General features: G+C 62.7%; 1 protein-coding gene and 1 long non-coding RNA gene across 2 annotated transcripts in view; one reads left to right on the top strand and one right to left on the bottom strand.

Annotated features, from left to right (window-relative positions):
* Positions 1 to 12,008, bottom strand: part of CSF1R (colony stimulating factor 1 receptor) — a 30,690-nt gene that overhangs the window by 1,583 nt on the left and 17,099 nt on the right. Inside the window, exons 12-22 of the mRNA XM_029051541.2 lie at positions 8,782 to 8,897; positions 5,841 to 5,967; positions 5,269 to 5,373; positions 4,689 to 4,799; positions 3,558 to 3,720; positions 2,442 to 2,521; positions 2,242 to 2,339; positions 1,236 to 1,358; positions 927 to 1,038; positions 672 to 771; positions 265 to 373 (exon numbers count right to left, since the gene is read on the bottom strand). Coding sequence (XP_028907374.1) covers positions 265 to 373; positions 672 to 771; positions 927 to 1,038; positions 1,236 to 1,358; positions 2,242 to 2,339; positions 2,442 to 2,521; positions 3,558 to 3,720; positions 4,689 to 4,799; positions 5,269 to 5,373; positions 5,841 to 5,967; positions 8,782 to 8,897 — 1,244 coding nt within the window. The remainder of the gene's footprint in view (positions 1 to 264; positions 374 to 671; positions 772 to 926; positions 1,039 to 1,235; positions 1,359 to 2,241; positions 2,340 to 2,441; positions 2,522 to 3,557; positions 3,721 to 4,688; positions 4,800 to 5,268; positions 5,374 to 5,840; positions 5,968 to 8,781; positions 8,898 to 12,008) is intronic.
* LOC120638043 lies at positions 3,655 to 11,883 on the top strand. Its single transcript, XR_005659500.1, has 3 exons — positions 3,655 to 3,743; positions 8,800 to 9,441; positions 11,238 to 11,883. It is a non-coding gene; the product is annotated as an uncharacterized LOC120638043 (long non-coding RNA).

Here is a 12,008-nt window from a genome sequence, read left to right as displayed (position 1 = left end):
CCCCCTTTTTCACGGACGAGGAAGACACACAGAGAGGTGCCTCGCCCCGGGATACCCGGCAGGCGAGGGGCCGAGCCGAGCCCGGAACCCGGGTCTCTCACCTCCTGGGCTAGAACAGGCTCTTTCTTCTGGCGGATCCCTCAGTACGCGCCCCCCGCCCCCCACCAGGCTCACTCTTGCCGTCCTGGGTGGACGGAGGGCCCCGGCCTCGGCCCCCCGCCCGGTCCCATCCCGGCTTCTCCTCCCCGTTCCTCCCCAACTCACCTGCCCTTTGCTCCCCACCTCCATCTGCTCCTGAATGAGGGAGCGGATCTGCTGGAAGTTGGGTCTCCGAGTGGGCTCCAGGTCCCAGCACGCCCGCATGATGCCGTAGCTGTGGCCGAGAGAGGAGAGGTTTCGACCGGTCAACCCCAAGCCCCCACCCAGCTTCCTTCCCGGGTCCGAGACCCGGAGGGACCCGGGGGGATGGGAAGCTCGATCCGCCAGCGGGACCGGTCGTCCCACCGCCAAACCCCGTCGGCTCTGCCGGGGGGGCCCGGGGACTCCGCGGCCCCGGCTTCCTTCCGCCGGACGAGCAGCGGCCCTCACGCCGCCCCGGTGGGCCGGGGCCCCTCCGCCCCCGGGTGGAGGCGGGCACCCTGAGATTCTCCCCGGGCCGCCCCCGAACTCACATGCCCCAAGGGGCGTAGACGGGCCGTGCCATCTGGTAGCCTTCCTTCACCAGTCTGTAGAATTTGCTGTTCACCAGGATGCCAGGATAGGGGCTCAAGCCTGCGAGGGACGGGCACCCAGTGAGAACAGCAGTAGTAAGCCGGCGGGGGGGGGCGGGGCCGGGTGGGAGCCGTCTGGGGTGCCGTGGTCCCGGGCCCGGACCCGGCGCCGTAGGGGCCGCGGGGATTGGCGGACTGCCGGGACCCGGGGCCTACCCAAAGAGAAGATCTCCCAGAGCAGGATTCCGTAGGACCAGACGTCACTCTGCACCGTGTAGATGCAGTCGAAGATGCTCTCCGGAGCCATCCACTTCACGGGCAGGCGGGCCTGAGCGGGCGGGAGGGCGGAGTTGGGGACAGCCAGGTACGAGGGGGCGAGTGGACGGCGACTCGGTCCCGCCTGCCGCCTCCCTTCCCTCCCCCGCCCCGGGCCCCGGCCAGCCCCCCCCCCCCCCCGACGCCGGCCCCGCGGCCCCGCGCTCACCCGAGTCCCCTCTCCCGCCCTTCCGTGTGGCCGCCACTCACGTTGCCCTTGACGACGTAGTTGGAGTCGTTCATGATGTCCCGGGCCAGCCCGAAGTCACAGATCTTGGCCACGCGGCCGCTGGTCACCAGCACGTTCCTGGCTGCCACGTCGCGATGTATACACTGGAGGAGGAGGCCAGAGTCACGGAGGAAAGAAGGACAGGAGGGGCAGAGGGGGTCACGTGACGGCCGCTGACCTCGCCCACCAGGAGGAATCCCCTGGAGCCGGGTCTCTCCCCTGAAGACCCCGTTCGCCGCCCTCCCTCCCTCCCCGCTCAATCCTTCTGCCCCTGGGGGCTTTTAGGGGAGTCGGGGGGAAGGTTAGCCGGCGACGTGCAAGTGAGGATCCTGGGCCTGGGGAGAGCGAATCTGCAGCTCCCTAACCACCGCTTCTTGTTCCTTTTTCCTGAGAAGAGTGGGCTGAGAGCTGGATTCCCCAACCCGGGGAGGGAGCGGAGAGGAAACCCTTCTCCCTCTCTCCCCCACGCACCCTCTCCCTCACACCTCTGCCCCAAGGAGGCCGCGATCCCGCTATCCCCCGTGGTCCCAGCAGGGTCGGTGCAGGCTCCAACGGGAGGCCCCGAGGGCTGGGTGGGGGTCGGGGAGCTGGTCAACGGGGGGGGGACCGGGGGTGGCGCCTCCCCCCCCCCCCCCAGGTGGGGAGGGACCCCATTCTTGACCAGAAATTCACGTCCTAGTGAGTAGCGTGGCCTAGTGGAGCGAACCCGGGCCTAGAGGTCAGAGGTCCCGGATTCGAATCCCAGATCCGCCACTCGCCTGTTGAGCGTGACCTTGGGCGGGCGCCTCCCTGTACCTCAGTTTCCTCATCTGTAAAATGGGGAATCGACACCTGTCCTCTCTCCCCTTTAGGCTGAAGCTCCGGAGGGGACGGGGAGCGGGTCCGTCTCGGTGACCTTAACGTCTACCGTGGTGCTTGGTACGTAGTGAGCGCCTGACCTCTACCGCGGTTATCGTCATCCGGCGGACCAGGGGTCCGTTCACTCACGTTCTTGGAGGCGAGGAAAGCCATGCCCCGGGCCACCTGGTTGGAGAAGTGCAGCAGGTCGTTGAGGTCCAGGGACCGTCTGTCCTCCTTGTCCGTGTCTGGGGCGCAAAATGGACGACGGTCAGGTTAGACTACCCGCGGCCGTCCCCGCCCCCACAAGTGGCCCCCGACCCCGCTCCCGAGGGCCCTCGGGGACTCACCCTGGTCAGGGAAGGGGTCCAGGGAGACGGGCCTCATCTCCACGTAGTGGTCGGGACCCTGGCCGGAGAAGCCGCTGTCACTGTTCCCGGGAGAAGCCCCCAGCAGGGGAGGCCTAAGCAGCCGGCGGAGCCGGGGGCCTCGGGAGGACCGCCCTCTCTCCTGTCCGGCCCCCTCGGCCTCCCCGCTCACCTCTTTCTCCTCGGCCTCTCCCCTCTCCCCATCCTTCTCCCTGGCCCGAATCCACTCTCGCCCTCTTCCGGCCTATCTCCGTGTCCGTCTTCCCGTTCGCCCCCCCTTTTCCTCAGTTACCCCGTCTGTAAAATGGGGATTGGGACCGTAAACCCCGTGTGGGACAGGGCCTGAGTCCAACCTGATTTGCTTATATCCACCCCCAGGGCTTAATGCAGTGCCTGGCACATAGTAAACGCTTAGCGGGTATCACGGTTTGGATATTTTTTCCTCTCATCCCTTGCCTGGCCATCTCTCTCGCCCTCCGCTTTCTCCTCTCGCCCCCTTGGGCAGGGGAAAGGTGTAGAGCGGCCCGAGAACGAGGAAGAGGCTCAAATCGGACTTTCTAGGAAATGGAGCCGGGGGGTCCGGGGCCCTATCCCGGGCTCCACCCTCGCTCCATCGATCTCCTGAGAGTAGCCACAGGCAGAAGCAGGAAAGGACAAGAGGGGATCGGAGGTGCGGGGACGAGGGGCGTTCAGACTCCCTCCCGCCCAGCTGCCCTCCAGCTTAGCCCGTGCCCAGTGAACAAATTGTCTCTCCTCGCTCCGTCCAAGCCCCCGTGCCTCAGATGGGCAAGTGCCCTACGACCGCTCCCCCGAATCAGGTTGAATGAGCCCCGGGGCCGGAACTGGCCCTCGCGGCGAAAGCACCCGGGGGAAACTGAGGTCCGGAAATAGGAAAGGCAGAGGAGAGCCGGGCGAAGGATTCAGGAGTTTGGGTGTCCGGTCTGGTGCTCCCTGCGGTAGCGGGCTGCCTCTGGGAGCTGCTCCTCCCCCTTCCCCTCCCTACCCCCCAGCCCCAACCACCCCTCCCTCACTTCAGAGCCGCGTAAGCCCCAGGCCCACGGGGGGGCGGGGGGCTCTAGCTCTAGCTCCGGCTTTTACCTCTGGACGTACTTCTTCTCCAGGTAGATGTTCTTGTACTCCACGGAGCTGGCCGAGCTGGACTCCAGGATTATGTTTGGGGCTACCATGGACTCGGCCTTCCTGCGCAGGAAGTTCAGCAGGTCTCCGTGGCAACAGTACTCGGTGATGACCAGGACTGGGCCTAGAGGACGTGTGCGGGGCCAGGTGAGGAGATTGCTCCCCTTCCTTTAATAGTTTTTAATAAGCACCAAACACAGAGCTGGCAGAGTAGACCGTAAGCTCCTTCTGGGCTGGACACGTGTCTACCAACTCTGTTGTACTGTACTCTCCCAAGCGCTTAGTTCGGTGCTCAGCACCAGTAAGCGCTCACCTGTGACTGATGGAAGGAATCAGAGGCGGGAATTAGACACGGTCCCTGGAGGAACCAGGATATCCCGAGTCCGGGAGCTCTGCCCCTCGTGGGTGAGGAGCAGTGCAGTCTCGGCGTTCGGAAGTGAGGTGGCTCTCTTCCGCCCTCCCGGCGTGGCCATCGAGGAGGAGCAAGAACGGAAGATCTGTTCCCAGCTCTCCCCACTCCGGGAACAGCGGTGCGTGGGGAGATTGCTGACTGGCCCATTTCTATCTCCACCGAGGGCGGAAGAAGAAGAAGAAGAAGAAACGGGCTTCTCCTCCAGTAAGGAGGATTTAGGTTAGATACGAGGACCACCTTCCTCGCAGCGGGGGCTGTTAGACGCGAGAATGGGCTCCTGGTGGGTTGAGGGGATTGTGAGAGGCCGGGAAGTCTTGAAACCTAGGCGGGTGTCTCATTTGCCTGGGATGATTCAGAGGCACTCCTACCTGGAGGCGGGGGGGTTGGACTATGTGACCCCTCAGGGTCTCTGCCAAACCTAGCATGGAATTTGATGGCTGGGGGTTATTGCCGTCGTTCTGGTCCGTCTCCCCCGATTAGACCGTAAGCCCGTCAGAGGGCAGGGACCGTCTCTATCCGTTGGCGATTTGTCCGTTCCAAGCGCTTAGTACGGTGCTCTGCACATAGTAAGCGCTCAATAAATACTATCGAATGAATGTACGAATGAAAGAGAGAGAGAGGTCGGGTGACCGTGGGCGGGTCCCGCCGCTGCCGGTGTTCCAGCCAGCCCCGCCCCTCACCTCCGTGGGTGCACGCCCCTAGTAGGTTGACGATATTCTCGTGGTGACCCAGGTGGCTCATGATCTTCAGCTCGGACATGAGAGCCTCCTTCTCGTCGGCGTGAGCCGTCGCTGGGACCAAAGGAGGGAAGGAGAGGGGGAGAACCAGAGCATGAGAACGGGGAAGAAAGCGGGCGTCTCGACGTCCAGCCTAGACAGAGAAGGCTTCGCGGGGCCCCGGGTCTCCGTGGGGCTGTGAGGCGGGGAGAAGATCATTCGGGGCCACCGTGGGATCGATAGGACCCGTCGGACCCCAACTCTTCTCACTGTGGGAACCCGCGAGACACTGTGAAAACCTGTGGCGAAGCCGAACCTGCCACCCGTGATTCAGTACGGAGGCTGCCCGCCCCGCCCCCTTGCAGACCTCCCGCCCGGACCCAGTTCCGTATGAAGCGGCGGGAGCGGCGGTCAGAATGGTCCCGCTCCATAGATGGGGCAGCGGGGGGGCGTTGGGGGAGACGCTCGGGGCAGGGGCGCCGGACCCCGCTGCCGCCCTCGGCCCTCCCGGCTTCTACCTAAGCTTCCCCCGGTCTCTACTTACACTTCAGCATCTTCACGGCCACCTTGAGCACGGCATCCTCCTTCCCCAGCCCGAAGGCCGTGGCTTCCACCACCTTTCCGAAGGCTCCGGCCCCCAGCGTCTTCCCTGCGATAACAGTCACCGCGGTGAAAACGCGCGCTTTTTCTTTTTATGATTATTTGTTGAGCCCTTACTCCGTGCCAGGCACCGTATTAAGCGCTGGGGTGGATACAAGCCGGTGGGACCGGACACGGCCCGCGTCTCACGTGGGGGACTCGGTCTTAATCCTCTTTTTACGGACGAGGTGACTGAGGCCCAGAGAAATGAAGCGACTTGCCCGGGGTCACACAGTGGACGTGTGGCAGAGCCCAGGTCCTTCCGTCGCCCAGGCCCGCGTCCCGTCGATGCCCCCGGCAGTGCCGCGGAGTTCAGCCCACCACGGGGTTTAAGTAGGGCTGCCGACTCCCAGCCCCGACCTGTGGGACAACCGGGGCCCAGAACGAAGGCCGGGACCGGTCCTCGGGCCCGGAGGCCGGCGGGAGGCCGGTGGAGGTAGGTGGGCCCTCGGGGCCGGTGTCGGGGCAGAGGCTCACCGAACTGCAGGTTGTTGCGGGGAAACTCCCACTTCTCGTTGTAGGGCAGCTGGGCGGGGTCGATGAAGATGTAGTTATTGCCTTCGCAGGTCTCGATGATCTTCCAGCGCACCTGGTACTTGGGCTTCTGGAAAGAGAGGGGAAAGGAGCAGGGGGTGATGAACCCCTCTGGCCTTCCCCCCCCCCCCCCCCCACAACGCGCACACACTTCCAGTGTATGTATGTGTTGGGGTTATCTTTCCATCGCCATCCCGGGAATGCTTTTCCAGATCCCAAGATTATCCCAGCTGTGCATGTTTCTTTTTTTTTTTTTTTTTTTAAAGGTATTTGTTAAGCGCTCGCTCTGCGTCAGGCACCGTACTAAGCGCTAGAACAGACACGGTTTAATCGAGTTGGAGACGGTCCCCGTCCCGCATGGGACTCGCAGTCTCATTCCCCATTTTACAGATGTGGTAACTGGGGCACCGAGAAAGTGAACCGACTGGCCGAAGGACCCCGAGCAGGCAAGTGGTGGGGGCAGAATTAGAACCCAGGTCCTTCCCGGCTGCTTCAGGAAGTCAAGAGAACAGGGATGGGCATAGAGTTAGGCCCTCAGACCCCCATCCTTGCTGGGACCTGCCTGAAGGGAAGCCCGTATCCCAACCCGCTCCCCGCCTCTCCTCCCTACACATTGCACGGTCACTCGTGCCCCCAGACTCTCCAGCAGATGGAAGAAGGTTCCACCCAAAGCCTGGGCTGCAGAGGGCACAAAGCCAACTGTCATTTGCCCTCTGCTAAGGGTGGACAGAGAGGATGAGGCGGGCAGGCCGGCCAGGAAGAGGTTCGACAGCCAAGGTATGAAACGGCCTAAGTTGGAGGCGGCACCTTGGAGGCCTGGAGAAGAAAGTAGCGTGAGTCCCCACCCGTGGCATGGCGAGAGAAGAGGGAGATGGCAGAGGGGACCCGGTGCTGAGCCTCGTGATGGAGAGACTGGGATGGGGCGGGGTGAGGGGTCTGAAGAGGAGGGTGCGGGGTGGGCTTGGTGCCATGAGCACCTAGCAGCAGCCTGGAACTACAAAACGGAACCCGAGGGTGCACTGCCCGGGCCCACAGAGAGACACAGATGGCAGGCGTGTGTATCTGACGGAACCGGAAGCGGGCGCGGAGTGAATGAGAAGCAGGGACCTTTCCGTCCAGGAGAGACACGGTGGATGGCGTCTGCCCGCCCACTTCCGCTCCCAGAGCGATAAGGTCTCGCATTTGGTCTCCGTTTCCAGCGGGTCCCGGTTCCCGGATCCTTCCCCGGGGCCTCCTCCCATCGCAGACCCGTTGACCCATTGGCTGGTCTGGGCTCAGATTGAGGCCGGCGGCCTTAGGGCCGTCAAAGCCCCAACGTCCTCAGGGCCCAGCCGGGGAAGCACCGTTCAGTTCGCACTGTGCTGTGCCGAGCGCTTGGGAGAGTACAATATGACAATGAACCGACGCTCTCCCCGCCCACAACGAACTTCCAATCTGTCGACGAGCTTACGGTCTAGATTCCACCCTGCTTCGGTGGGGTGGAGTGAGGCGGCGAAAGGGAGGGGTCTTGACCAGCGTGACGGTGGAGAAAGCGCTGCCAGCCGGTCGTTTTTGGCAAGCAATCTACAGGGCAGGTTCGGACTCCTGGCCTTGGCTTCTCTGAGCACTCGTGGGTTTCTGGGATCTGCAGTGGTCAGCGGTGGTTCTTTTCGCTCCTCTTCTGGTTGTTGGCATCTCTACGTTCGTCTTCCATTTTAGAGTGGATGCCCCTTGGGGGCAGGGGATGCTTCTCTTGGTAACTGTGTGTTTTCCAAGCACCCGGTACGGTGCACGGCCCCAAGTAGCAGCTCAAGAAGTGCTACTATCGATTCCCTTCCTTCTCCTGGTTCTGCTCCTCTTCTTCCTCCCCTCTTCTCACTGCTGACTTGAGCTTTTTTCTTCCTCCTGGGCCTCTCCGTGGTTTTGCTAGTGGCTAAGAATCACGATTACGCAACCCGGAGCCAAACCGTACCCAGAGGAGAAATGGCTTTTTTATCCTATGCGTAAGTTTCCGGTCCGTCTGGGTCCACGCGTAGAGCTCGGGACGGTGAGGCCCCGGAGAGCGGGGGACCGATGGGCAGCATCTTCAGTTTTACGCTCCCCCGAGGCGGACCCCCTCCCTACAGTTCCCAGCTCGTGAGATTGTAAGTTCCCTGAGGGCAGGAGACTCGGATGTAGGGTCGCAGGCCCCGGGCTCAGCGTACGGCACACGGTAAGCCCTCGATCGGTGCTGTTGGTGACGGAGAAGTCCTGGGCCGGTATTTCCGGCCACCTGGGGGAAACTCAGGTACGCACCTGCCCGGAGGCAGGGAGATGGGCGAGGCGACCTCTCAAGGCCCTTTTCAGGCTGAAAATTCTACAGGCCTCAGATCCCCAGAGGGGACTTTTCGGGGGGGGGGGGGGCGGAAAGGGGAGAGAATCCCAGTTTGCTTCAGACTCCAAGCGTCTGCTGGGGAGGGAAACCCGGTGGTGCAAATGAGAGGCGTGGAGAGAGTATCCGGGACCAGAGCTGTGCTAAGCTAAACCGTTTAAGGGGATAAAATGCCACTCAAGTCTTGGGTGTGCATGGATCCGCACACACATACACCCTGCCTGGTGGAGCCTGGGTGAGGAGGGTGGGGTGCCAGGGGAGATAGCGATCTTGCAATCCCTCCAAGATCCCTCACCCCCTGGTCACGTGACAAGCCATCTGAGAAGGAGCAGCTTCGGCAGCAGCGGGGACAGCGGCCGGACCTGCCGTTGCCCAGATCTCCCCCCCGCCCCGCTTCCCGGTTGGCCCGTCTCAACCCCCTCACCGGAGCAGTGCCGGGCGGCCCTTCCGTCCATCTCGTCGCACTCGATCGGGCGCCCGGCGGAAAGTGGGGCCCACCAGGGTGGGATCCGGCCACCCCGAGCCGGTACTGACCTGCTTATACTTGTACAGGAGCAAGAGGAGCAGCAGGGAGAGGAGGACCATGATCGCGACGCAGGTGAAGAGGACCGGCGTGAAGAAGGGGTCCTCAGCGGGCTTGAAGGATTCAACTACAGGAGATGGAGGGGAGGTGGTGAGCAGGGGACTGGGAACCCCTCTCCCCCTTGAGGATCCGGAACTCACTCTGCCCTGCCCCGTTCCCGGACCCTCGGCTCGAGTCCCCGCTTCCCCCTAACGCTCTTGTGAGGTTACAGGGACGGCTCAGGGCCGGGGAGACCGGCCAGGCCACGGGGCTGCTCGTGGGGCGGGGGGGGGGGGTACGGCCCAAACGGTGAAGACTGGTCCCGTGTGGTGAGCCCTCAGGGCCCTAGGGGCGTGACTGCTGCCTGGTTTTGGGGTCCCACTCCCCCTCGCCCCCTCGGCGGGGCAACCGGCCAGGAACGAGGATGCCCGTTTCCCCGGCACCGGACCTGACCGCCTCGGTTACCCGGGGGAGACGCAGTTTGAGAGGGGCCTGCCGCCTCCCGGGTTGGACAAGACCCATCCCCGCTCACACCCTCCGTAGAGGGGACGGCAGGGAGGGCCCAGGATGGAGAACCAAAACACCAGTTCCAGTGGCCCGGCAGAGTTTACCAGCCAAGCGGCTCCTTATCCGTAAGTGATCGGAAACCAACCAGTCCGCGGCCCCCTGGCCCAGAGCGGAAGGCTGGCGGTCAGGAGCCGGGGGAGAGATGAGCCCCGGAGGCATTGAAGCGGGGGGAGGGAGGGGACCCGGCAGGGACTGAGGTAGGGCAGTCTGGCCGGGGCATGATCTCCCCCGCCCAAATCCACAGCCACCGGCAGGCTGGGGAGGGGAAGAAGAGGCTGGCGGCGCTCTCGCCCCCGCGGCTTTACCGGGAGAGGGCAGGGAGTCTGGGCGGGTGCCAGATCCGCCGCTTCGGACGATCCCAGCTGGGCTCGTCGCTGCGGAGGGGCAGGTGGCGGGACAGGTCACGGGGCCGAGCCCACCCCGCGCGTCTCCACAGAGAGGCCGCCACCGAGGGGCCGGCGAGGACACGGGAGGTGCGGAGGACGGTGGCGTCGAGGCGGGTGCCGCCGGGCACCGGCAGAGATAAGGCTAGGGGCCACCCCTCCTCGGCTGTGGGCGGCCGCAGATGGGCTGGCTAGTCCAGGCCGGGGCACACGTGTGGTGTCCTCGAGGGGCACGTTGTGCCCCCCGGCCGCAGTAGCGGCCGCCACACTGGAGGGGAACGGTTCTCCCCCGCCGCCGCCGCCCTCCTTAGCCTCGGCAGCGCTGACTTTGCCCCGCCGGGTGCGGAGCGCTCTACTAGGCCCTCGGGAACCTGCAACAGAGTAAGAGATGCCCTTCCTCCCCTCTTTGAGCTTCCCAGCTCCCTCTGGTGTCCTGCCCCTGCCCCCCTGCAGACCCGGCCCCCTCTCGACCAGCCCTCGGACAGCTCGGGTCGAGAGCGGCGGCTTCATTCGGACAAGCTAGAGTCAGAAGGGCTCGGAGCCCCTCTCCCGCCCAGCCGGGGTGACCACCCACTTCTGCTTCCAAGCAAACCTGAAGTGGTTGCACTGGCCCCCGCCCAAATTCCGCCCCTAAAAAGACTCCCCTTTCTCCAAGGAAAGCGCTCGCCTATGAAATCCGCCTATAAAATTCCTAGGTTTGAATTCGTCCATTAGGTCACTTGTCCAGCACTTACTATGTGCCACGCACTGTTCTGAGCACCGCGGTGGACGCGAGCTGTTTCGACTTGACACAGTCCCTATCCCAGGTGGGACTCTTCCCTCTTAACCTCCATTTTACAGAGGAGGAAACTGAGGCCCAGAGGAGTTGAGTGACTTGCCCGAAGTCACACAGCAGACGCGGCGGAGCTGAGATTAGAACCCAGGTCCTTCTGACCCCCGGGCCCGGGCTGTATCCGCTAAGCCGTGCTGCTTCTCCGAGACCACCCCATTCCCGGAACCCCACTTCCAACTGTCCCTCACTACCTCCTCCCCCTCTAACGCTGCTACGGACTTGCCTCTGAGTGGGGAGTGGCCATTTTGGGAAGACAGAATGGCCTAGCGAGAAGAAGTATAGGCTGTGTGGCCTTGAGCAAGTCCCTTAACGTCTCTGTGTGCCTCAGTTAGCCCACCTGTAAAATGGGGATCAGGACCGCGAGCCCCATGTGGCACACGGACTGTGTCCGACCTGATTAACTCGTATCCGCCCCAGCGCTCAGTACAGTGCCTGGCCCATAGTAGGTGCTTAACAAGTGCCACTAAAAAAAAGGCAGCACGATCTGAAGAACAGAAATGGGGCTGGGAGTCAGGCGACCTGGATTCTAGGCCTGATTCTGCCAGTTCCGCTGGGTGACTTTGGACAAGTCGCTTTACCTTTCTGGACCTCAGCTGCCTCATCAGTAAAATGGGGATAATATCGCTCACTTCTCCCTCTCTCTCAGGGATCTTCTGAGGCTAAACTTGAGGATAACTGATGTGAAAACTGGTTGGAAAAAATGAAAGTGGTTGGCAAAAGGCGAGATATCCTGTATCTTTCGGTAAATGTCCAGGCCGCGGGATGGAACGGATTTCCTGGGGGGCAGCGGGACCGGTGGGCGGGCACAAAGGAGTGGGGTTAGAGGAGATATATAGGGAAAAAAAAATGGGCAGCTGATTCTCCTGGGTGGCTTAGAGGTGAGATACAGGATCAGGTGGATCATTCTAAGCCACTTTCAGCTCCCCGAAGTGCTCCGAAGGGGCCGGTAGAGCCTGGAGCCGAAAAGCATCCCTAGAGAACAGCAAAGTTCTGGAACCTTCCCGACTTCCCAGCTCTCCTCAGAGAGGAACTCATCTCTCCTCACCTCCCTGTCTGCCCCTCTACCTCCTTTCGCAGGGATTTGCAGCCTCATGAGCTTCTGTGGCCGAAATCACCTCTACCGCTATTACTATTGACGCTAATAGTGTTTGCTAAGCCCTTATTTTGCGCCCGGGACTGAACTAAGCACTGGGGTTAGAGAAAAGAAAAATCGGGATGGATAGAGTTCCTGTCACACGTGAGCCTCACGGTCTAAGTAGGAGGAAGAACGGTCATTGGCTCCCCGTTTTCACATGAGGAAACTGGAGCAGAGAAAAGTGAAATGACACGCCCGAGGCTACGCAGCAGGCAAGCGGTGGAGCCAGGATTAGAATCCAGGATCTCTGACTCCCGGGCCCGGGCTTTTTCCTCCGGGCCA

This window comes from Ornithorhynchus anatinus, chromosome X1 (assembly GCF_004115215.2).
Source record: "Ornithorhynchus anatinus isolate Pmale09 chromosome X1, mOrnAna1.pri.v4, whole genome shotgun sequence".
Lineage (NCBI taxonomy): Eukaryota > Metazoa > Chordata > Mammalia > Monotremata > Ornithorhynchidae > Ornithorhynchus > Ornithorhynchus anatinus.
Note: the sequence above shows the minus strand (reverse complement) of the source record. Positions and strands in the feature narration are given on the sequence as shown.